This window comes from Limanda limanda, chromosome 21, assembly GCF_963576545.1.
Source record: "Limanda limanda chromosome 21, fLimLim1.1, whole genome shotgun sequence".
Taxonomy (NCBI): domain Eukaryota; kingdom Metazoa; phylum Chordata; class Actinopteri; order Pleuronectiformes; family Pleuronectidae; genus Limanda; species Limanda limanda.
Genome location: NC_083656.1, coordinates 18,629,623 through 18,656,179, shown reverse-complemented (window position 1 = coordinate 18,656,179; position 26,557 = coordinate 18,629,623). Strand labels below are relative to the sequence as shown.

The window sequence follows — 26,557 nt, the reverse complement described above, 5'->3', positions numbered from 1 at the left end:
ATTTTCCGTAAACAATTGTTGCTTAAAGTTATAGTTAAGAAATATCAGAGCTCAAAACAGTCCTGGCCATTATTAACACTGAGAAATTTTAGTTGTTTTCATGACTAGCAATTAACCAAATGGGGTTTGAGGTCATGTTTTATTTGGTTTTTCAGCCTGAAGGCATTTCACCGCCTCCAGACATTTGGACATTGTAGCAAAATCAGGTCTAAGATGAATCCTTGCTGAGTTCCATTTCATTGGTTTAGCTTCAGGGTCCTGATGTTGTGCCCACGGCCACAGACAGCACTTTCTAGGACACATAACAGAGAAAGAAAAATTTGAAGAATTTGGAAAATGTTAGGATTGCATCCAAAGCCCCATTGATCCTGGAATTCTACTATTCAGGTCATTAGTACGTCATGCTGCTTTAAGAATCAAAGAGTTCTGTAATGAAATAAACAAATCAATACATTATCTTTCCAGGTATTTGGCTCTCACTTTATCAAATAGTATGTTCTTGAAACATCTAGAATCAACCTTACAAAACGGTAGACCACCCCAGATGGGACTCGAACCCACAATCCCTGGCTTAGGAGGCCAGTGCCTTATCCATTAGGCCACTGGGGCTCGATGGGCTTGTTTTGCCACAAAATCTGTTCATAAATCTGTTATTATTCAAATTATATTATTTATTAATCGTCGATGGGCTGACTTGTCGACACCTGATGTACGTGGACATGTCCGATGGTGATGTTGTGTAGTCAAGGTCACTTAAAATCTCCGACTCTATCAATACTTCAATCTTTTTTGGGGCCAGCCCAGCTTGTCAATTAAATCATGATCTGTAGTCCAATTATCTTTGACCACAACGACTAGAAACTGTGATGCACAGATCATTAACTCGTACTCTATGGGTTCTGACAAGTTTAAACCTTTCTTGTATCAGTGTTTGTTTCACACGTTTATTATGTGAGCAGTAATGCAATGCATGCATATATATATATATATTTTTTTGTTGTTTTGTTTTTAGTTATTCTGACATAAAGGTGTGACAAAGACGTAACAGTTTCAGTCGTCATAGAGTCTTTGATGTCTTAGATAGTTGCAAAGGTTAACGATTTCTCCTTTTTCCAGCGGGATAGTGGACTCGCTCGGTATTTCATCCCCTCTCTCTCTCTCTCTCTTTCACCAGCCAGTCTCTCTCTCTCTCAAACTGAAGCAGTCTCTGGACCCGGCAGAAGGCACGCTGCACATATTCCAAATTTCTCGGGAGGATTTTTCTTGTTCCTATTTATGACGAAGGACAATACACGATTCCGCCGTATCACGTTTGCTCAGATGTGCCGGCGGAGCCCAGTGTAAACTCCCAGCGCTCCTGACTGGTGCTGACAGGAACCTCTCTCTCTCTGTTGTTGTCCTGCTCTCTGCCCCGCACACTTCATAGGGATGGTAGCGAGTTAGCTCGTCACACTGGAGAAGCTGGATTCACTCGCTAACGCTGCACCTGGGGGCTCGGTTGTGAAAACAATGAATTTACTACCGTCTAACCCTCACGGCAACGGGCTCCTTTATGCTGGATTTAACCAGGATCACGGTAAGAGGCGGCGCTGTCATGCTAGTTGTTCTCCTCCCGAGGAGGAATGGGCAGCGTCGCGGGTGCTAGGCTAATGCTGCTAACCCGTTTTACTTCTCATCGAATTCATTAACCACATCATGTAACAACCAAAACCTTGTGTTCGACGTGTTTGAAAACATCCCATGGCAACGCCGTGGTAGCGCCGAACAGTTAGTAGATGCTAGCTTTAGCTGTCCTGTAGCACCGCAGCTAGCCAAATAGCTAACGTAGCCTTTTCATTCTCAGCCACCAGTCAGCTCACTCGCTAACGTCGGGTCAACATGGCAGGGGTGGTTAAATTAACAGCGAATGCGTGGCTCAGCTGTACATTAATATGATCCACGCTCAGGTAGTTGATGAAAGGTAACTTAGCCAAAAGCTAATGTTGGCTACATTTCCTCGACTGTCATACGTGCCTCGGTTATCCCAGGGGCTAGCATTGGCTAGCTAACAGCTAGTTAAGCTAAGTTTGACAATACCGCTGTTTTGGGCTCATTTTATGTGACAAATATCCAGAATAAGCTAAGTCGTATTCAGATTACTGGGTTTAAGAAGTACGGGCACATATTTATTCCTCAGTAAGGTTACAACAGCTGTTATTCAAATGCTACGTTCCTCGATTCACACCCACACATTCACACACACCGTCAAGTATTTCCCTTCACCGACTGTCTCACTAAACATAAATTCAATGGACACTAATAATTACAATAATGTGGTACCGGTGCCGATCAGCCGTGTGAGAAGTGACACGGGTTCAACGTTATCAAGTGACCGAACACCTCACGTGACCCCTCAGAGAAACTATGGAAGCCGACATCAGCAGTGTCGTATAAAACCCAGCAGAAGTTAATCATTTGTTCCATGATCACTGTCAGTGCTGCGGGTTTTAGAGGCTGCTCCTTCTGAACAACTGCACTGGGGTCTGTGTTGTCTAAACAAAAAAAGGCTTTACGTGTCATCTCTGCCATTACTGTCAAGACTGGTGGTGTGTGGGCGATTCCATTGCAATTGCTATGACAAACCCTCTTGATACTACAACACATGTCAATGCTTTTTGTAGTTGCTGGCTCATGACTGATCGCTGCTCTTGTCTCTGTGCTCATCTCCAGGATGCTTTGCCTGTGGAATGGAAAATGGATTTCGTGTGTACAACACCGATCCCCTCAAAGAGAAGGAGAAGCAAGGTAACCAAGTCTTTATCATTGGCAGATAGAAAACATTATTCCCCGTTAACAATCAGTAACGTGTATGTATATTAATACGTACATTTAGTTAAAAATGAAACTTTTGAAAAATTGAAATATGATGAATTTTCTCTTATAAAACAGCAGAACGGCTGTAAAGGGGGCTGCATGCTGCCGAAATAAAACAGCTAACATAACAATAGACAATTAAAACAACAACTTTAACCTGGATAACCAGAGGTGCGTGAGAACTTACCTGGATGACATGACACATACTGCGTGTTGTAGTTGCTGTGTTATTATTAGGCTCATATTCATAATTAGTAGCAGAGTGATTTAGGTTAATTGTCAGGAGATCAGCACAGCCTCTGTTTGTGTCTATCTGTTCACTACGACCCTTGTATGGTTCACATAATTGTGCTTTTGTATTATTCAAGTATGAAAATCATTGGGTTGGCTCATATTGTTTTAATAAAAATAAAAATTACAGTATACAAGGTTCTAATAACACAGTTTTGAAAGATCATTAATATGCAATGCTCAGCGGTGGACTTAAAAGCCTTTTTTCTTTAAAGCCGAGTGCAAAGCAGTGCAACTCATTAAATATGGAGCAAGCAAGAGGAAGTTAAAAATGTCTCTGCCTGAGAGTGAGTCATTGTAGCGTCCAGTCTGCGCTCAGTCAGCATTGGAGGATAGAGAAGTATAAACTGTGACTTGGCTATAATCTCTGAGCCGTCCTCCATTCTCTCCTCAGCTCAGCTTCTGATGCTGCTGCTCCAGTTGCTCTTCCTCTCCCCCGTGTTCCTCAACCTCTCATGGCTTGTTCTCTGCTCCTGCCATGCTTTCCCTGTCTCTCTGACTGGGCAGACTGGATTTTAAATCCATATCATTGTCAGTTTAACAACAGATGACAAAACAGCCTAACTGTTACATAATCTGAATGCCAGGTAAACCTGGGCCAAAAATCCCTATTCCCAAATCCTGGCAGGTTTAGCAACGCAGTGACTCTTGTCCTTTGCTGAGTTTAGATTTATTTTGAGGTGACTTTGGCTCAACGAGAGGGTTGAAACTTGGTTGTTATTTATTTTGAGGTGACTTTGGCTCAACGAGAGGGTTGAAACTTGGTTGTTATTGGCCAACGTGTCAGTATTACATGTGTGTGTCCCAGGACACACACATGTAGCATGCCCTTGTGTTTCACCCTGGTAGTAGGCAATCAGAAAGGGATGCCAAAAAATGACGAGAATTTTTCACAGCCCACCGATGCAGCAGCCGATCGGGTCCCAGAATTCTCAAAGCAACTCCTTGTTTCTCAGGAGATATTTTAACACCCCTGACTCTAATATGTTGCTCCCTATTTGTTTTGGGTATCATTTCAACAGTTGGCCAGGTCTTATAAATTGTCCCTTTAGCTGCTGATCGACTGTAGTAAACCAAGTACTCACTCTGTGCTGAAACACCGGCAAGCTTTCAAGCATGTAGAAACTCTTTGCTGCTGGTGTTTGGCATGTTAAACAAACAGAGATTAAGATACATTTATTTGTCCCAAACACAAAAAAATGACAAGACAGAGGGAGAGGCCGGTCTCCCTCTGTCTTGTCATTATGGTCTGCTGTCTGTGGGGAGCGGAGTCATCACAGAGGAAGAAAAAAGAGTAATTATAAGAAGGGGGCAAATGTTATATATTTGAATCACAAGCACAGTCACATGTTATAATATCTGCATTTTCCTCTGACATTGATAAACAGTCTAAACTACCTGTTTTTAATATTACCATTAACTTTCAGAGTTCCTGGAGGGCGGAGTTGGCCACGTGGAGATGCTGTTTCGGTGTAACTATTTGGCACTAGTGGGAGGAGGGAAGAAACCCAAGTATCCAACTAACAAAGGTTTGTGAAGCCTGCTTAGGGTATTTATTCTGATACAACAGCATGAGTTGTAAAACTGACCTGAAGGTATTTGCTGGTCTTAAGGAAGATTAGTTTCCTTGAGGACATTTAAACTCTTAAGGTTTGTATATGCTAAATCTTATATAAATTATTTTGCCTGTCATAAGCATTGATGTTAGTTCTTCAACGTTGAGCATTTATAGACTAAAGGTGGGACAGTTGTGACTGTGGGTTCTTTTCTGGTGGAGTTTCAGTGATTATCATCCGACCCGAAGCAAACACAGTCACTAAACCTGGCTACAGGACACTAATCCACTCTGCATGCACATGTGTTAATTCAGCAAAAATTATAATTAAACAGTCCAGGTCATAGATTTAATTAATCATGTATGACGGAATTAGCGATATCGGCAGCCAGAACTACTGTTGTTGTTAAAAAGGTTGTAAGAAGGTCATAAATGCAAATTGATTAAAGGGTAAACACTACAGAAACATCTGTTAAGTATTACACTTATTGATGTGACTTTTTTTTTTTTTTTGCTTGGTACCTCTAGTAATGATTTGGGATGACCTGAAGAAGAAGACAGTTATTGAGATTGAGTTCTCCACAGAAGTGAAGGCAGTGAAGCTTCGACGTGACAGGTAACAAAGATCCTAGTTGAAGACTCACGTGGACAGAACACCATCTTTGTTCTGCTTCATCTGTACAAGAATCATCTCCTGTCATTTTGTCAATGGAAATCATTTCATTAATCATGACAAAATGGGTGTTGTGCAATGCAGTAATGAGTAGATGGGAGTTTTTTTTCCTCAGACACCCACGGTGTGAAGATATTTTTTTTCTCTCGGACAAACTTAATCACCTAACAGTACAGTGGCAGTGAGACGAGGACACACAGTGACGATGCAGCCTCATCAGTATTTTGTACTTGGCATTTCAAAATCTCTTGTTGTCAGTGGAGCTGCCTCTGGTTTTATCACTGGAGCTGTCTGAGCAGTCGTAATGAGTAGATTTCCATGACTTTTAGTTACATTTGTATCTTGAGTGTTTGTTCTCATCTGTTCTTAGGATTGTGGTGGTCCTGGACTCAATGATCAAAGTGTTCACCTTTACCCACAACCCCCATCAGCTGCATGTGTTTGAGACCTGCTACAATCCTAAAGGTCGGTTCACTCTCAAAGACGTCTTCATCCACACAAACTCTATGACTGGTTCAACTTTCAAATGTTTCAGGTTAATGCTGCAGCCAGACAAACAACTGGTATCAGCTTTAGCAAATATTTGAAGCCATAAAATAACTTATAAATAATAAACCTATAAATGATCAATTATAACCAGCCCGTTCCTTCTCCTTCTTCCTTTCTCCTCAGGTCTGTGTGTGCTGTGTCCTAACAGTAACAACTCTCTGCTGGCGTTCCCTGGGACTCACTCAGGCCATGTGCAGATAGTGGACCTGGCCAACACAGAGAAACCCCCAGTTGACATTCCCGCCCATGAGGGGTCGCTGTGCTGCATCGCCCTCAACCTGCAGGGCACAAGGATAGCTACTGCATCAGAGAAGGTATGTCATACCAAGATACTCGATGTGAATAGAGAAAGAAAAATGCACACTGAGACCTTTCCGTTGTGTGGTTTATCTCTTTAGTTGCTGACTTGTGTCTAATCCGTGTTTCCACAGGGGACTCTTATAAGAATTTTCGACACGTCTGCAGGTCAGCTCATACAGGAGCTGAGACGAGGCTCTCAGGCAGCTAACATTTACTGGTGAGCACTGAGCAGTAATGCTTCCGACATCTATACCTCTGCTACACCAAAATTAGTGTGTATGCGTGGGGTTTTTAAATGGGTAAGGCTGACGATTGCACACACTGCAAACTGAAACACGCTCTTATTTCACTGTGTTGCCCAATAAGTGTATTCACACGGGTGTCTTGTTTACATCACTACCCTTTGGAGCCACAGCCGATTGATACCCGTGTCTTCTGCAGTCATTTGACTCGGGATTGAAGGCAGATTGTATTAATTGCCACTGCAGACAAAAGCCAGATGTTAGTATGTGTTACAGTGTTTTTGTCCAGTGGAAAAGGAGCTTTAGACACACAAACAGTCCTTTTGTTCATATATATTTCATTAGGTAAAAAACTTAGCAAGGCAAAAAGATGAATGGTGTAGATGGAGATGATTGCTGCAAGCATCTGCGGATTTCAAAAAAAGATCAAGGCAGGCTTCACTGGTTACATTTGCGCCTTCAAGCCTTTCTATATCCTTTTGTCTTAACCACAAATAAGTGAAGTATATGGACAGATTGCAGCTGCAGTGTGAATTAGTTCACTAGACTAATGGACGGTCTGAGTCTGAGTGCTTCACTCCAGCACTCTGTCAGATGTATGTTTGACTCACTCTTTTTTGACTGAAGATTGGCTGTGAGAGTGGGGGGGGAAGTAACATAACATGGTGACCTCATGAAAAGAAACACTGCATGTATTGCAATAATGTTTGTCTGTAAGTATGTCCCTGTAAATGCAGTCAAGCTGCACCAAATTGCACACTCACAGACATAAGTCCCCTATATATGCTCCCGTTTTTTTCAAAAGACCCATGAATTAATCAGTACTTCTGCTTACAACAGTTTCTTATTCTGTTTGTAAAAAACTCGACCATCTGCAATGTGCAGCGTAGCCTTTGAAATGGCTGCAACAGGCAATATGAATGTTGTATGAGGGTCACCTGATCAACAGAGCTGGGGTCAATAGGCCCACTTTTACTATAAAGTGGCAGGTCATAACCAGCGAAAGAGGATTTCAAAATAAAAGCAAGGTTCCAGCGGAGTCATAAAGTCAGCGAACTGACTCGGTCAAAGTCCCTGTATTTACTGAGTGAAGCCACAGTTTGTTTGGTATTTTTATTACTTTAATTAAAATAAATGTGACGTTTTATCTTCCAAAAGTTTCATAATTTAGTTTTTTTCATTTGATACCATTGCCTTGGAAACAACTGCACTGTATGTTAATAATCATTTTATAATAATTCCACACTCATTATGGTGATCCTGCACGTGTCACACAAATGAAGCCTGTTTTATGTGTTGATCTGAATAGGTAATTGGTACACGACTGCTTGTAGTGTCCTTGCTCTTATGTCTTATATCTGCTTTGTCCCGTGCTTTGTCATCCCAGCATTAATTTCAACCAGGATGCGTCCCTCATCTGTGTGTCCAGTGACCACGGCACAGTCCACATCTTTGCTGCAGAGGATCCCAAAAGGAACAAACAGTCAAGGTCAGTTTCTGCAGAAAGGTTCCTTCCCCCCATCCGCTGAATAATGATTCATAGCTTGTCGAGCAGCTGAATGAATTTAATTACCAAAAAAAAATTGTCGATATGGAAAAGTAAAATTTGTGTCCTGGCTGGGTGTACCTCTCTCCGCAGCTTGGCATCGGCCAGCTTTCTTCCCAAATACTTCAGTTCGAAGTGGAGCTTCTCCAAGTTCCAGGTCCCCTCAGGTTCTCCCTGTGTGTGTGCCTTCGGGACGGAGCCCAATGCTGTCATAGGTGAGTTCAGTTTGGGCTGTGATGCTTCCTTGATATGTCTGATGAAGCTCTGTTATTGACTCTTTACTTTAATTCATTTTACATAATTTCTCTTAACCGGAGGCTACAACAACTTGTCTGGTGGCTCATGTTTCTTGTTGGTAGAGTTAATGATAGATAGATATTTAACATAAATGATTGTTTTCCGAGATATCTCCAAAAGCTCTGCTGGGTTCAGTACTATCAGTAATGACCAAAATTACAAACATCGGACCTGTATTAAGAGAAAAAAGCAATTATTCTTTTAAATAGACTGACACGGAAAAATTTGAAGCATTTCATAGGAGTACAGCAGAATGTGTATTACAGCTTTTTCACATTGTCACAGGACAAAAACAGATTCCAGTCTAAATGTGGTGGGAGACAAGCTGTTCACATGTTAGAGCAAACATAACGAATGAGAGAGACACACTCAGTTGTTATAGAATTAGGTCCAACCAGCTCAAAAGAATGCTGTCTATTACATCAGTCATTTTCATTATGCTTTGAATGTTCAGTATTTCTTCAAAGCACTTGTGTGTATGTGTCTATTCAGCTTTGAGATTACTGTAAAAGCTGGAGTTTGACTTGCTGCGGTGTTGCTCTGCTGAACTCCGGATAATCTCCTGTATTTTTGGAGGGGCTGTATGTGTGATCGGAAATGTCAGAGTGAGCAGTTTCAGATGTTCTCTAGGGTTTTTTATGGCCAGCCCACTCTTTGAAAAAAAGAAGAGTCCGATTCAGCCCAAATGAGAACTCAGCAGAAGATTATCTGAAGGTTTCACCACAAGCCAGTGGGTGTGTTGATGATGTTTTTAACACGCTAGGGATGCAAAACTGAAAAAAACAGAAAGTATACAAATATCTCAGGATGAAAGAGAGGTGCCATAAACAGATGAGTGTTGTTGTGAACGTGTCTGAACGGACAATCTCATTCAAATCTAACCCCTGGGATGTTATAGCCCACAGTGTCAGACAATGTATTAAAAATCAAAGAAACGATTTTCATAAAGAACAGAGATTCTTGGATGTGCTCAGGGTTTGAGATGTGGATAGTGAAAGATAATTTTCATCTTGGGACCACTCAATAACATCATCTTAACTTGACGTTTTGAATGTGGTTCTTCCCTGTCGCATTCTTATAAAATCCAGACTCCCCTTGTTCTCTGTGTCTGGTCTGTGTTTGCTGACTGACATTTACCCTCTTTTGTCTCTCCATATCTCCGCCGAGCAGCCATTTGTGCTGACGGCAGCTACTACAAGTTCCTGTTCAACCAGAAAGGGGAGTGTTCCAGAGACGTCTACGCCCAGTTCCTGGAGATGACGGATGAGAAAATCTGATCTTTGACCCCTCTGCAGACCTGCTATTACACCGCCTGCTCTCTCCGGTTTCTTTTTTTCCGTTGCGTTTAAATTTTGGAGGATACAGGAAATGTTCCCCGTGGCACTTCTCCTTATCTTGACAGACTCTGTGACGGAGCACCAGATGAAGGGAGGAAAAATAAAGAAAAGCACAGACTTTGGAGGAACTGTTAATGTGGACAGATGGAAGCACCAACAGCGATGCAGACTTTTGTCTCACAGTCTCGTGAGGATTGTCTCTGGACAGAGGGACACACACGCCGACTCTACCCCCCCCCGCCCCCAAACACAACAGAAAAGAGGGAAAGTTATTTTTTTGAAAGAACGACAGCTTTTTAAGACGTCTTCCCAGGAATTTACAAAGGATGGCTATTTTTAATCACATAGATGATTCTGATAGTTAGACGGATTGAAAAATATTGAGATTTTTGTCAACTAACACCGCCTAACTATAGGGAGTGCCTCTGAGACTGGAGAGAATCTGTATGTGTGAACATATTAATGTTGTCATATATACACCTGTGTGTTAGTGTATATACACCAATGTACCATATTAGGTGTTTGCAAAGCAGGATCAGAACGAGGTGAATGGATTTCTCCACCTCTGCCTTTACGGTTCAGGAACATTGGAGCAGGCTGATTCTGCGATGTGAAACGCCACGCTAGTATTATTAGATTTTCTTATATTCACTGTATAAACACAATGCGCCAGACTGAACTTCTAAATACTTAGAATTGTACAAAATAGTAGCAAAAAGAAAAAATAACGTGTATTTTTGTTCCAGTCTTCCTTTTTTTTTTTTCATATGTTGTGCAATATGTGTTCTGAGATGCTTGTGAAAGTTGAGTGTTGTTCCCGCCCACATAAGAAAAGCTTAAAGAAACAGTTAGACTTTTATTTGGAAATTTGGCTTCTTCACTTTTTTGCCAGTTTTTGTCTGGATCAATCAAAGAGAACGAATGTGGTTTACTGAGCTTTAGAGATGCTAAGCTGCATCCCTGTCTCAAGTCTTTATGCTCAGCCAAACCAGACTGTATATAAAGATAAACGACACGTCTCCACTTCCTGTCGATGTATGGAAATTACCCCAAATATTGGTGCTGCCATCTTGCAGTTTTGACGTAATTTGGAGCTGGAGTCTGCGCTTCAGTGATGGTGAAGTTCAGCCGCAGTATTGGGCTGCTACAACAAGTCAGTCACAGCTGTCATGTCATTTAACACCATTCTCATAGCATCAAAGAACTAATTAAATCCAACCATGAACACTTGAAGATGCATCAATGTGATGAGAATGGCCAAAAATGACAGAACACAAATTTTTAGTTTGATCAATGTCCTATCTGCAAAGATTGAGGAGGCAGGGTTTATGACTTATTCTGCAGCCAACCAACAGGGGGCGATCCTGTTGATTAGGCTTCACTTTAAGAAAGCTGTCACATCCTCCAACTTTATATACAGTCTTTGAGCCAAAGCTAGCTTAAAGGTTCAGTGTGGAATTTAGTGACAATCTAGTGGTGAAGTTGCATTTTGTAGTAAAGACATCACTATTATTTTATTGTTTCATTTCTACCAATAGATCCCTTTCACCTAAATCTTACACACTGAACCTTTAAGCTTCACATTTCCAGACATGATCTCACTTCTGGCAAGAAAGTGACTCAGCTTATTTATTCCAAACCACAGAACTACTCCTTTAAAGAGTTTGTTAAAGTTGAGTTGGTTCTTTTACCTGAACGGGAAAGCTTCAGAGCCAAATAAGTGCACGGTTTCCATCTTTCATCACAAAATTATAAAGAACATTCGGTTCGAGACTGCACTTCATGTATGTTAACACACAAATAAGCCAAGATGATTAAATCAAGAACCTCTGATTGGTGATAAATAGTTCTCTTCATACACTTTTCATCGCCCGGTGTGGCTCTCCAAAAGTTTGTAGTGAGTCACATGTGTCTGAGCTTCTCCTCCCTGCTTCTGACACCCTCCACACGTTGTACTCATGTAAATCAGGGAATCTGAAGTGCTCTGTGGAACCCAGGAGACGAGTGTGGATCCACCACAGCGTGTACGCAAAACTATGTCAATGTGTGGTTAACATTGTTTTCATTTTTGTGCAAAAACACATCACCTTTGTGTTGCTCTCTACATCAGATTGTACACGTGCAGGCCTCACTTTTGTTGAACACACACACAGTCGCGCACACACACACAGCACATAACCACAGTGGGGACGCTGCACAAACTGAAAAGCCAACCTGTTTCTGACACACTCAGAATGATTGTAAAACCTGCGTGTAAACTTGTGAATAAAATTTAACATCTGCTTTTACAGTTAAAATTCATGGGATCTTTCATCACCGGATAGAAGTGTAGTTCTATCTGGTGTGTTGAAGAAGTGAATCAAGTAAATTTAACAGTAAATGGACTGTATCTAAATAGTTATTTTCCGGCTTGGTTGATCACTCAAAGAGCTTTACAGGACAAGTCGCAAACACACACACATTCATACAGCGCTTCTATAACAAACACTTTCTACTACACACACTGCCAGCATACCCCTCACCTGTGAGGTGTTAACCTGGTAGACTGATTTGAACGGTTCAACATGTGAGAAACAAACTCGGACCGCGTGGCTGCATCCCACTTTGTGTTCTCAATGAAATTATTTGTACAAATGGAGGCAACAGCTCCCGGATTCAAGAGCTGTGCCTTTATTCCATTTTATTTCTATAGCATCACATCACAACACACCTTATCTCAAAGCACTTAACATGGTGCACCTCTCCATTTATGTTAGATGCTTTCTTTTCTCATGAATATTGTTTTGTTGATATTACACATGACATTTATTGCACTTCTGTCTGACCTGGGAGAGGGATCCCTCACTTGTGACTTTCTCTGAGGTTTCTCTGGTTCTTCCCCGTCAAAGGTTTTTTAGGCCGCTCTTCCTCACTTTTGTTGAGGATGTCACATCCTGTACAGATTGATACGCCCTATGGGGTACATTGGGATTTGTGAATATGGGTTATAAATATGGGGCAGCTGTGGCTCAGGAGAGGGCCGTCCACTCAACAGAAGATTGGCGATCTGATCCCAGTGCCGACGTGTCCATGGGCCAAACCCTGAATCCCAAATTGCCACTGAAGTCTGTGCCAGCAGTGTTTGAGTGCATGATAGAGAAAGTGAGGATGGAAAAACTACTCTAAAGCTCTGAGTGGTCAAGACTAGACTAGAAATACATTTAGATTGATGAGTAATGCTGGGAACTCACAGTTACACACAATGTGAAGATAGACACACAGAGACGTCATTTGATTTGCATCTCTATCAGAAAACAAGAGTGCGTCACCTTCTGATATACGATTTGATAGAAGTCACCATTGTCCACCATCAGCTCCAGAGCAGTAGACAACTGTGATTCCCAGTACAGGCTTGTGGGTGTGTATGACGCAGGATGGAACGCCCTTCACAAAATAAGGAAAATGCCCCCTGGTGGAATAGTGGTAAAAACATCATGAGCCTTCTTGATGTCCAGTCAAATGAAATCTATTAAAGACATACAGGCCTACCTAAAAACTCATTGATCTCCAATGTTCAGTGCATGTCTGAAAAGGGCTTTACACACTCTAGGAACCAGAAGTGTATTTGGGGAGTGAAGTGATCTAATGGGACAATACAGTGCTATGACCTCTTTAATATATGATTGGGCTTGATTACTAAGTTCCACTGTGTGTGAGGATCAGGATTTGAATTATTTTCTTGATTAAACAGGGAGCCAATGCAGAGGATATTTTTAGAAGCCTCATTTTCCTTTTGTTAAGCTTTATCTCCATTTGTATGATCGCATCTCATTCAAATGACTCAACATATTTGCCTTTTAACGTGGTCGTACGATACTTGATACAATTTTTGTATCAAGTTTTTTTTTTTTTTTTTTTTTACATTTTCCATTCCTCAGATTCATGAAGAAGCATTCATGTCGTCATTTCGTCTGTCCGACCAAACCAGAAATAACTGTTGACACGCAGACAGATTTGAACTTTGCCAGGCAGAGAAGGCCCCTTTTACTCAAAGAAATACAAACCAGGATGTTATGTGTTTTAAATAAATTTATAAAAAAAAAAAAAAAAGGAAGCATTTACCCACTGAAGCAGAACAAACACCTATCACTTGTTTTTCCTTATGTAACATAGAATACAATCTGAATAGACTTAATTTTTTGTAGCCTGAACAGAATCAAAATAATCAAGCAAAGAGACGTCCAACTTCAACACAAAGGTAACGAAACAACCAATGATGACCGGGGTGGGGAATACTGAGAGCAACTTAAAATACGAAAAAGAAAAAATAACAAAGAACTAAGAGGGTTAAGTGCAGCACTGGTCAGAATCATATAGCGTAGATTCAGTCTAAATTTTCTTCAGTTCCATATTCAGTTAAATCTGCTCAAGTACATTGTCTCTAGATCCGTAACATGCAAGCTCGATGAAGGATATGGTCAAATACGCATGGGAATATACTTTTTTTTATCTTGTAGGATATTTGTAAAATATGAAAAAATCTGCAGATGTACAGTGATAAAGAAATTTCATTTTGCATGAATGAGCAGAGAAAAAAGAACGTCCACTCCATAGATAGTGTTTTCTTTAAAAGAAAGGAAAAAAAAGAGACTACATTCATTTCACTGAACAAAGAGTCCACATACAAAAAAACAAAACAAATTAGGATTCCCAAAATATTATGTTTCGATGTTTAAATGTTCTTAAAGACCCCATTTATAGCTTTTTAGTTAATCTTAATTATTACTAAATAGTATCTGTGCCTTGGGAAACGGAGAAAACACTCAAAGATCCACAGATACACGTGTACAACGGAATACTGCATATCTACTCACGACTGGGTTAGGTAGGTCGACGTGGAGGCTAGCTGCCAGAGATGGGAATGTCCACACGAACGTACACACAAACGTACACACACTTCCCTTATCAGAATACACTACTGGTGATTTCACTTGGTTTGACTTCTCTAATCCCACACACAGCTAAGCACTTGTCTTTAATGCTACCAGGACCAGGCTCCTCTCTGTCTTTGGGGAGGGTCAAGGACTCCTCGCTCGTCCAACAAGTCTTTTTTTCTTCACTTTTTTTTTCTTTTTCATCTAGAGATCTGGATTTTTCAAACCTGTGTTTCTTCCTGCCATCTGGGTCGCAAACTTCCGGTCTTCACAGTCATCAGCAACTCGTCTCCACTTCCACTTTCAATTTGGTCTGTAGTCTTTGCATCGTATTTGGTGGTCTTAAATATATGGAAGAGGAGGAGTGGAGGGGTCAACAGGGAGAGAGGTTTCGCACATTCTTGTTAGTCCCGTTTGCTTTTCCACGTCTCTTCTCTTTTTGGCACCTTGAAGTAGATGAGAACCAGGTAGGATGGAGGGGGGGGCGAGGGTATGGAAGGTGTGAGGCTCAATGCGTACAGGAGAGCGGGGGGGTCAGGAAGCAGATCGGGGAGAGGCTACTTGTCGCCGACCTGTTCACAGACCCCTGCTACTCCGGCTCTGTCCGTGGTGCCGTTGTTGTTGGAGGCTGTTGCGTCTCCCTTCTCTCCCTCCTCCGTCTTCACTCGCTTCGATCCAGCCGGGTCCTGCAGATTGCCGTTCTGCCTCTTGGTGGGGAGGGACGCCGAGGCCGAGGCGTGGGCCGCCAGCAAGTGGAGAGGGTTCGCAACAGCTGGAAGAGAGAAGACAGGATTTATTTAAAGACTACAGGATGATGTGAAGGGGTACGAGTAGCACTCTCTATATATAGAATCCTAAATGGTGTTTCTGTTCTTAATGAAGAGACACACTAGAACTGTGTCAGTTGGGATGTTAGAACTTGGGTGTTAAAATGTATGCATCACTGTTACTGTTAATTCTGTTTGTCGATGTCCCTCCACGTTGCTTTATTTTTATTATCAGACTAAATATTTGTAAAGTATTTGTTCAATGCAAATCTTGTCAGACCTACAGCAGCGGTAGTGGATCAGGGTAACACCATACAAGACTGGAACGTTTGTATCATAGTTTCAGTTTAGGTTTCTGAATGGTTAATAAAATGGTAGATGAAGAGCTGGCTAAAGACTCAAATCTATATTTAAGTAATTTCTTTATCTGGAAAATGCAGAAAGACTAAAGCGTTAAAAACTAAATAATTTTTTATACATAGACGGTAAAATAGTTACATTTCAGACAGTTGGGAAACAATAAAAGACCTGAACTTCATGCAAGGGTGTAATGAATGGGCGGAGTCAGGAGGGACTGAAATTAATAGGCACAGCTTTGAAGAAAGATTTGACCAGTTTGAAAGTATGAACTGGTTAGCAACTTGCCACATGTGTATCACCTCTGAATGGGGTTTGCAAGATCCATTTGAGGTGGGTTCAGACCACTGTTGATGGGGTCAGTCAGGACAGATGTTAATATGAAGTGTGCACCAACACATAACAGCTGGCTGCTGGTCTGTGGGATGGACTTCAGCATTCACCCAGTGTTTCCAATTATTTGGACTGTAGGGAACCACAATACTCTATATTCTATTTGGAACCAAATTGGTGTTACACTTCTCATAATAACAGAGATCTCTAACTTAGTGTGTGCAGAAGTATTTGCAGGCTGCTCGTGGAATGGTCCGTAACGTTTTACTGACGGAGAGTCTGGGACCTCCACTGGTTTGATAGCAGACACCAATGCAAATGTTCAGGTGCATAATTCAGATGCAAATGCACACAGGGTTTCTGCAGGTTTCAACAAGAAAAATGAATATCTGTATCATTAAGAAAGAGCTACAAACGCCTGAGGCATCATGAAATATGCATGCCACCAACCCGTTTCTTAAATCAAATAACAGAAGTATTGTTAAATGAATGTTAACATAATTAGGATCAACTTAAAAGTAATGAAGACCTAATTTGGAATATTTCAAAAATACTAATGACTTTTAAAGTCCTGAAATTCGAATGAATTGAAGAAACCCTGTGCACAAGCCCAGTGTGAGTAGTATGAGTGTGTGTGTGTTTGTGTCTCACCTGTGCTAGCAGCAGTACTGATGGGGACCAGATGAGTCCCGTTTTGTGTGATGGCCTTTATTGGGAGCTGGTGCTGACCGAGTGGGGCTTGTTGCACTATGGTAACTGTTGTCAGGGGAGTAGCCTGAGAGCTCTGGATGATACGACCGACTCCCGCTATAGATGAGCCTGTGATGGACGGCACCTGCTCCACTTTCACTACACGGGAGAGAAACTCGCGTCAAACTCCATGTACGTATACAGTCACAAGATGCTCCAACAGACACGAGTGACACGACAGCAACATGAATCTGCTCTCACCTTTGATCTCTTGGTGCGCTCCCCCTCCGTTCTCCTGAGGTGCTGAGCTCACTTTAGCAGCAGATTGTGCACCAAGGGTCGTCATGGTGACTGTGGGAATCTGGTGGACAACGTGCACCGTCTGCATGACGGACGCGGAGTTAACCGGCGTCGTTACGATGGCTGGCGATGCCATGGTGTAGGTCACAGGCTTCATGGTCGTTTGAGGCATCTGGCGCTGCACGGCGATCAATACTGGCTGGTTATTCAGTTGGGAGCCTATCAGAGGGCAGGATTCAACGTCATTAAAAGGACATTAATAAATAAAAGGGGCTCCTTTATGTGTACCAGAGTTGTGTTTTACCAGTGGAGTTCTGTGCAAAGCGCGCCTCTTGGATGACAGCGAGTTTGGGCTGGACTATGGTGGTTTGGGTGGGGGCTGGTGGAGGGGTGGTCTCTGGCTCCATGGGGACTGGGGACCCCTCTCTGGACAGGCTGTCTGGGGTCTGGACCCCACTGGAGTGGGCAGACAGTGCTCCTGTGTGGTTTGGAGAGGCTGGAGCGCTCCTAGAGGAAAAAAAACATGGTCATTGCTGCACAGAATCGACCACATAGGAACCAAAACATGAGATCATGTTTTTTACCTGGAGGAAAGAGGTCCCATAGGGGTCCTGAAGCAAGGCACACCCCTAGGCCTGCGCTTCCTGAAGGCTTGTTCTATCAGCTTGCCCTCGGAAGAGGGGTCGATCCTCCAGAACGAGCCCTTACCTGGCTCCTCCTGAGAGCGGGCCACTTTGATGAAGTACCGGTTCAAGGACAGGTTGTGACGAATCGAGTTCTAAACCACCAACAGACAAGACACACTTGTAGTGATCCATGATACAGAAGATTCCCATGTTGCTGCACAGCGTCTTTTTTAGTCTGGTGTACAGAGCAGTCAGACTTCAGGTGACTCTTAATACAAATCCCAGAGATTTGTATTAAGAGTCATTAGCATCGTTTACCACCCTTTTGTAAGTCATTACCATCAGCTCTAATAGGTCATGATTCAGAATTTTATATAAACATGAAATGTTAATTATATTAGCACTTAGTAAACCCATAAACTTTATTATAAATAACTCCCAAGTACTCAGAAAATACAACCAAATATACTGAACATTAAGAAAACTTTAATTTGAACATAGGCGCACATCTTCTCTGCATTTTATTCATTATTTAAAACTATTCCATATCTGTGTATATCAGAAAACATAAAACGCAGACACAGATATGTCTGAGAAAAGCTCATACTGGCCAATTGTTTTGATCTGACTCTAATGTAGTTGCGTAGTTTTTGTTTACTGAGGTGTGCACATCTTTTTTTATTAACCAGTGAGCAGCTCCTTCCCATTTTTGTGCATCACAATGTGGGAGAGGAGTTAACATCAACAGCACACACAAAAAAATGGTACATCAGACCAATATGAGTAAACTACATCATCCAGTGTGAACACTCAAATAACCATTTCCTGGATTAGACCTAAACTGTGACGTTTGGATTCAGCATGTAGCTTTGAGCACCTTAGCCTTCGCTCAAGACGAGCAGCTGATGAGCCACACTTAAGTGACTGATAAACTAATGGCCGCTGCATGATACAGGTCTACTCAATGTATCTTTGATTTAAAGAAATGTCTGAACCCAGAGTGACATCTTCAAATTCATCCATTAAAGATAGTAACAGTACTATTTAAAACAAATACATCCTAACAGATAATCTCTTATCAAAATTAGCTATTGTCAATTAAATAGCAAATGAATCACTGCAACTCTACATGCCTGAGCATTTGGCATTTCCGATGATAGACCATACGACTGCACTGACAAATGATCTGACTATAACTGAACTGCACATGAATTACCATTCAACAGACATGCACAGTGGTAGGAAATAGAGAATACACCAACCTGCCAGCCTTTATCAGCTGTTCTGTAGTACGGATAGTTCTTGGTGATGTGGGTGTATATTCCATTTAGTGTTAGCTGTTTATCTGGGGCCATGGTGATAGCTTGGACTATAAGTTGGGCGTATGAGTATGGAGGTTTGGAGTCGTCCTGTGGAAGAGGAAGAAAAGTTACATTTACATGCTACAGTGAGCAAATTTGGTCAATGTCAAAAGACACACACACAGACAGGGAGGAGACAGTCTGCTGCCTCCATCAGGCAACGCCTCATGTGACATGAGCTCCTTCAACACATTCAGATCCATATTCAACCCACTTCTCATTCTGCCCCAACTCGCGCTCACCTTTGGGCTGTCTTCACCCGAGGCCTCCTTGTCATTTTCTGATTGGGAGTTGTCTCCTATAAGGTCAGCGGCCAGAACTCGGCCTGTCCTGTAGCTCGAAAGCCCCGCCCCCCGTGGACTTGACGGACAGGAGTTTGCTGCACTGTTACATTGAAAAAAACATCGGTTAGGATTTCACTGTAGATTGAAAAACTGATTGGACAACTGACAAAATCACGATGTAGGTCAGGACAGTATGGCCTACAAATTCATGCTATATTTTGAACTGTGTTTTCAAACCATACGATGTCTGATGACCACATCACGTGACCACTCACATGCACGAGACATGCGTGTACCGGTGTAGACAGGAATTGCTTGAATCATAGCTCCTCACCTACACATGTACGAAGTTGTATCATTGTAAAATGCAGAATTTAACTACAGTTAGCAAAGACAACAGAATCAGCCACATTGGTCATTGATTATCCACGTTAAGTTCCACACCGGTAGCCAAGGCTAATGCCGGTTGTTTTCTTCTAGAAGGGGGACATGTAATAGGAGCCTGACGAACAAGGACGGTTAAGTCATGACCAAATAGTGATCAATCGTATCCGAACATCTCTTTCAGCCCGTCCAGACTAAAACGCAGCCCCAGAGTTCATTCAGACTCATTAAAACTCCCGACTAGTATGGACGTCAGGCATTACTGTAGCAGAGTGCATGCGTTTTCAAATTAAAACATAGTAGCCTCAGATCCAGTATTTACTTGTGGTGGTGGGTGGTTCATTATATCACTGATGTGCATGCAAGGGCGAGAGTATAACCCCGGTTATTTTCTGTGACTTAAGTTTAGACGTGTCCCCTAAAAGGCTTACATGCAGACAGTTGGTAGAAACTACAATTTAGCAATGTTCCCTTAACATGTCATCTGCAGATGATTGGCAGATTCTATTTCAGCAAACCAGATTGAGAATATCCACCTGGGCGGGTCTTAATCTGCCTATGTATGGGACACACTGTGCAGTGAATCTACTTTCTGGTTCAGGGCAGTGCTGCCTCCCACTGGTATAGTTACATCACTGCCCCTTTTGTGCTGTGAGGGCTCTACCAGTACAAATGTTTACCATAAAGGAAATTCATACCTGTGTACTTTCTAAACTGTTTATTCTGACATAACTGCCTCTGAGCACTAGAAGCTGTTGTTGAGTGTTGCACTTATAAACGGATGGAGAACCCCCCCCCCTCTCTCACCTGAGGGTACCAGTAGGTGAAGGCAGTGGGCTCATGAGGTGGGCGATATTGTCAGGAATGTTTATGGTCAGCGGGGACATTTTTGGTTGGACGGGCTTGACCGGTGATTCCGGCACGTTCCTTGGCTCCTTCTTATCACTGGACAGGGCTGTGAACGTGATCTTTATGGTTGTGCTTGGGAAACGGAAACAACACCTGAGGATGGAAGACAAGCACAGACACAAGCACACATTAATTTAAACACTTAGCCATATATACTTATTGCCTGATATTGGCCTAACACCGATATATTCAAACTGGTATTTAAGTAAGCCGATATGTGCTGATATAAAGACTTTTGAATGAACACATGGCCATAAAAGATACAAGGGCTTATAGATTTTAACATTGTATTTTCTTATTATAGTATAACAGAAAACCGGTGTTTACACTCTGAAACAACACACAGTGAAAAATATTTTAAACATATTTTCCTTTTTCAAAATAAGACAAAGATTTATCGATGTTGATATTGGTATTTCAAATTCTGCATGTCAATATATATTGCTTGAGCTTCTATTTTTATTTTTGCGCAATCATTAATATTTACTGATATTATGTATATCTTTAAACAAATAAGAAATGTTATGCTTCTATGTTTGTAACAGAATCATTGTGCAGATATGCCTCCTGCCTGGTAACAAGCAGGCCAAGTTCTAACTGAAGCCCAGATTCAGCCTCACACTGTTTAAAAATGGACGTCCACCGTGACGATTACATAACGGATCATGTCTAACACGTCTAATTTATTATTAATGGGGTATATTTGGACTGGCTTCTGACACCCGGATGAATTACTACTATGGAGTGGTGATTATATAATCCTATGTTAACATGTATGATGTTTGAATGCAAAATGAGAGTAACCACAAATAAAACTGTTCGATGCGAGTCTGGGGACAGAGGAAGGAAAAAGACTCAGTAGAGTAAACATATGTAACATGAGGTAGAAATGACACTGAGCCAGACTTCACTGACAACAGCACTAACCTTAGCTTCCTGCCTGTCCTTGTAATGGGAATATGCTATTGTGTCATTCATGTAAGCACAATTCATCATCAGTCTCTTGAGTAAATAAAGCATAGTGCAGTCTGTGGTGTAGCAGGTCAGACAGAGCACCTGTGAAGGCACCGGCTCACCTGTTCACCCTGTTGCTAGCGTCTTAGTTCGAAATAGGGAAAGTTCACAGAAAAATGAAAATTGAATCGTTATCTACTAAGCCAACGGAGGGGTGGTTGAAGTGTTACCAGTCCATAAAACACTTGAAGAGTTCCAGGGGTAAACAACCAAAAACAAATCCATCAAAATGTCCGCCACTTCCGGTAGCGGACATTTTGGCTGAGAAGCAGTATGGAGGTATTTTTTCCTGTTGTCTTTTACATTTGAAGAAGTGGTCACATTTACTTCAATTGTATCGGATTTGGCTGCAACAATGTTAACACCTGAAACTCCAATCGTGCTTTATGGACTCATAGCACCGAGCAGACAATTAGCTTATTTGAATTATTCTATATACCTTTAAGAACACCTTAAATGAACATTGTGTAGAAATTAGTGACACCTAGTGGTGAAGTTGCATAGTGCAGCTGAACACCCCTCACCTCACCTGCCCTTCCAAACATGACAGAGAACCCGTGGCAGCCTTTAGTCGTCATAAAAAATCAAAAGGTTTTTAGTTGGTCAAGTTTGGGCTACTGTAAAAAAACATGGCGGCCTCCAAAGAGGGGGGCGGGGGCTAAGGGTAAGTGTTTTCCCCAGTGTTTAAATACAAAAGGCCAATTCAAGGGTAAAGCAAACAAAAATTCCCACAATTAAGATGAAACACAGAAGTGCAAACATCGCTAGGATCATCATCACACACTGGACCTTTAAAACCAAACTTCCATTAGAATTCAGACATAATTAACCTTTGTTACTTGGCTGTGCGTTCATACAAACACTGGTGAAAACACACTCAGGTGGTTATAGAGCCTTAGACGGCGCTCTTCAATTCGGCATCCATCACGCACCACAATAATAGCAAACAACCTATAAAGAAATAAAAAAGCTGACTTCCACAATGGTGAATAGCAGGCAGCATGTGAGCCGGCTCGTAGCCATAGCATGACCAACCGGCGTGTCAGTGACGTGCGGCGAGGAAGAAACCGCAACACATGTGCGATGGGGACCAAGGTAAGGAAATGGCGTTAAATGTGTTAGTGAATCAGCAGAGCGGGTTAGAGTTAGGATAAGAAGGTGGCGAGCAGACAATTAGCTAATTTGAATTCTTAAATATACCTTTAAGAACACCTTAAATTACCATTGTGTAGAAATTAGTGACACCTAGTGATGAAGTTGCATAGTGCAGCTGAACACCCCTCACCTCACCTGCCCTTCCAAACATGACAGAGAACCCGTGGCAGCCTTTAGTCGTCATAAAAACTCAAAAGGTTTTTAGTTGGTCAAGGTGGGCTACTGTAAAAAACATGGCGGCCTCCATAGAGGGGGGCGGGGCTTAGGGTAAGTGTTTTCACCAGTATTTAAATACAAAAGGCCCATTCAAGGGTAAAGCAAACGACAGTTCCTACATTTAAGATGAAACACACAATTGCAAACATCGCTAGGATTATCGTTACACACTGGACCTTTGAAACCAAACTTCTATTAGAATTCAGACACATTTAACCTTTGCTACTTGGTTGTGTGTTCATACAAACACTGGTGAAAACACACTCAGGTGGTTATAGAGCCTTAGACGCCGCTCTTCAATTCGGCATACATCACGCACCACAATAATAACAAACAACCTATAAAGAAATAAAAAAGCTGACTTCCACAATGGTGAATAGCAGGCAGCAGTGAGCCGGCTCGTAGCCATAGCATGACTAACCGGCGTGTCAGTGACGTGCGGCGAAGAAGAAACCAACACACATGTGCGATGGGGACCGAGGTCAGGAAATGGCGTTAATTGTGTTTGTGTGTCACCGGACCGGGTTTGTGTTAGGGTTAGGAGGCTCCGTGTGACGTTATCGCCACGTGCGACAGCGCTGCGGGCTAACAAAACAATAACAACACACGAGCACACGCACGGTGCGCGGGCTTCCGTCGTGCTTCATGGAGGAACTGCCCGGGTATTGCTTCTTACATTCTGGGGAGCTGCAGAGGTGGAGCCCCTCTCCTCTGGAACACCCCGTCCACGAACACCCCGTTCTTCCCCAGACAGCGGAGGTAGAACTCCCCGGTGCCGGTGCCGTCTTCTCCCGCCGTGAAGATCTCCAGGTGCCGTCGCGAGATGAAGCTGGAGTGGCCCATGCTGACGTCCACGGAGCCCTGCGACGAGTTCCGGCCGATGGTCACCGACCTCTTCTTCATCAGGTACTCGAATTCTCGGCCCTCGAGCCGGGCTACAGCCGACCCCGACGTCCCGCTTACCACCGCCATCTTCTGAGGTTTCCTGCTGGAGAGCCGGCGACGTGCGCTGGGAGCGAGGCTGCGAGCGGGTTACAGGTGAGTTACAGAGGGGGGGTGCTTTTGGTTTTGTGGGGGGAAAACACGGGAGGGGGATCCGAATTTACACCGTGGAGAATTTGGCTAGGAACGTGCCAGACCGGGGACACAGCGGCTCCGACCCACCGCCGTGTAGCAGAGGGGGCAAAAAAGAAAGAGAGCGGGGCTGGCCAATCAGAGGAAGCCAAACGGACGGAAGTGCCGCGATGGACAACCCCCTCGACCAATGGGAGGCCGGCCCGGGCAGGCAGATGTGCGGTGTTTACCAATGACAACAATAATAAAAATAGCCGTAGAAAATGGAGTTCGGTTGCACCGCAGGCTGACACGCAGATGAGTGGGGGGGAAGTAAGAAGCGGTGCAGTTATTTCCGGGAGGGGGATTACATGTTCCCACAGTCAGAGGAACATGTGCTCCGCTTGTTCCTCTGGAATGATAACAATTCGTGATTGTAAACTATTATAACGGTTGGTCCTTCTTTGATTATTCATGTTTTTATTTATGATATATTGAAAGGGTCTTAGCTGTCAAGAAAGAGGCAATGAAATAACAATTATTATTATTATGTATCTATTGTTTTTATTATTATTATTATTATGATATAATAATATCATAAAATAATAGCACCATTCTCATAATAATCATCATTATAATATAATAATAATAACTATTATTTTATGCAGCCCCACCGAGCAAAATGATAATAACAAACAATAATAATAATAACAAATGGCTCTACGACGTCAACATCTAAAGAGACTATTTCTCTGTTTATAATAAAGCTCCAAATTTTACAGTCTTCTTGGTGAGCTCTTCAAAATATAGAATAGAATAGAATAAAAAAAATGCTGACATATTGTCACTTTCAAAGGTTCTGGTTGCAAACTTAGAAGCAAGCACCTAAATACCGTCTATGTTGGTTTGTGTTTGAAACTTTGGTGTCGGCCAATCAGTAAAATATGAATATTAATCAGAGCAACTTCAAAGAAAGTATATTCTAGTAGAAAAGCAACAAAAATTGACCTGATTCTGGATAAAATTATATAGACAGTTAAGGGCTTTCTCTTTCATTGTTTTTCTGTTTGTGATGTAATAATAATTATCTGTAATTGATATGCCATATCTGTTGTTTTATGCTTAACAAGTGTTGTGCTTTTTATATGTCAGTTTTCTGTTTCCACAAGGAAAAGGCAGTTGTTGCTAGGTTACACTTGGCTGACTCCTCAAATCTACATCTAGAGCTGCTCTAGGCGAGGACATAAAATAGCTTTCCTTTTTCCATTTTATATGGGCCATTTTATGCTTTTATTAGATAGTGACAGTAGACTAATGGCAGGAAACGGGGATGGAGAATGATATTCAATACAGCTCCAAGTCATACATGAAACAGTGATGTTAGGCAGCTTAACCCTTCAGCCACCAGAACACTTCTGAGACAACCCTGGTATCCTCTGACAGCCACTCTAGAAACTACAAGCTACTGCGTATGAAAATGATGCGACTCCTATGTCATGTTCTTCACAGTCACCAATCAATCTCCCAATCCCACTGAACCCGAGTGTTGGGATTTGGAGTGATGTGTGAAACAGCTCCACCAGCATCATGAAAACACCACATGTTGTTGTCGTGTCACTGTTCCATACGCTTGTTGGGAATCAGCATAACACTAAGAGCACATCTGATACTGTGTGTGAATTTATCACACACGATCCACAAACTGAAGTCATGTTCTTGACCTTGGCAGCAGGGGATGGACCCAAGTTTAGATTGAACTAATGGTGAACTTTCATATGTTTCCCCAGATTCTTCAAAGATATATAAAGCGTTATGTTATCACATGAACAAAGTGGTGATGCCAGCTGAGGTATCTCCATGATAACTGAGCAAAGTTAATCTACTGAAGACCATGACGATTTTGAAGAGAGCACTGAAAAAACTAGTAAGACGAGCTTGATTGAGTGGAATAATCAAAATAATAATAATAATACAACTTATTCTGTCTATGTAGCACCTTTCAATACAGCTGTTACAAAGAGCACAAATAAAAACAAGCAAACAAAACCTCAAGGAGAAGCTAATTAATACAATTTCATTTGAAATTAAAGATAAGATGAAATAAGATAATCCTTTATTTGTCCCAGCATGGTGACATTTGCATTGTGGCAGCAGCAAAGAGGAGACTCCAAAATAGACAAAAATGATAATAAATAAAAAATACAATATAAATTCATTAGAAATAATATATACAAGATAAGATAATCTTTGTTTTCCATGTCACAGGAGTAACAGGGATGGTAAAACATGAGAAGCATTAGAAAAATGTATGAATAAATAAGTAGACATAAAAATTACATTTAATAGCAAAATATACCTTTCTACAAAAACAATACATATAATGCAAAGGATGCCATATGTAGGAGTTTTAAATTAGCTTTTTATCATCATAGTCCTGTTACATTATTGCGCACCGCACATAGTGTATTAAAAAAAAAGCATGAATCCAGGTCCGCGCGGAGTAGATCCACCAGCCGGGGTTTCCATACAGCGGGTTAGTTTACTAAATGTAG

The 26,557-nt window shown here is 41.9% G+C and overlaps 2 protein-coding genes and 1 non-coding gene across 3 annotated transcripts; 1 reads left to right on the top strand and 2 right to left on the bottom strand.

Annotated features, from left to right (window-relative positions):
- Positions 1 to 536: 536 nt before the first annotated feature.
- trnar-ccu (transfer RNA arginine (anticodon CCU)) lies at positions 537 to 609 on the bottom strand. The gene has a single exon. It is a non-coding gene; the product is annotated as a tRNA-Arg (tRNA).
- A 597-nt stretch (positions 610 to 1,206) lies between these two features.
- On the top strand, positions 1,207 to 11,940 carry wdr45b (WD repeat domain 45B). The gene is made up of 10 exons (XM_061094489.1): positions 1,207 to 1,576; positions 2,710 to 2,784; positions 4,572 to 4,673; positions 5,228 to 5,315; positions 5,743 to 5,837; positions 6,045 to 6,235; positions 6,353 to 6,438; positions 7,851 to 7,952; positions 8,103 to 8,224; positions 9,477 to 11,940. The coding sequence occupies exons 1-10, from the start codon at positions 1,510 to 1,512 to the stop codon at positions 9,581 to 9,583; spliced, it is 1,035 nt and encodes a 344-aa protein (XP_060950472.1). The 5' UTR covers positions 1,207 to 1,509; the 3' UTR covers positions 9,584 to 11,940.
- A 1,695-nt stretch (positions 11,941 to 13,635) lies between these two features.
- Positions 13,636 to 24,121, bottom strand: LOC133027511 (forkhead box protein K2-like). The gene is made up of 9 exons (XM_061094525.1): positions 23,629 to 24,121; positions 20,466 to 20,660; positions 19,233 to 19,374; positions 18,892 to 19,038; positions 17,588 to 17,781; positions 17,308 to 17,510; positions 16,965 to 17,222; positions 16,665 to 16,862; positions 13,636 to 15,328 (listed from the first exon to the last, which is right to left on the bottom strand). Exons 1-9 carry the CDS (start codon positions 23,922 to 23,924, stop codon positions 15,114 to 15,116), a joined length of 1,848 nt encoding a protein of 615 aa, XP_060950508.1. The 5' UTR covers positions 23,925 to 24,121; the 3' UTR covers positions 13,636 to 15,113.
- Positions 24,122 to 26,557: the final 2,436 nt, after the last annotated feature.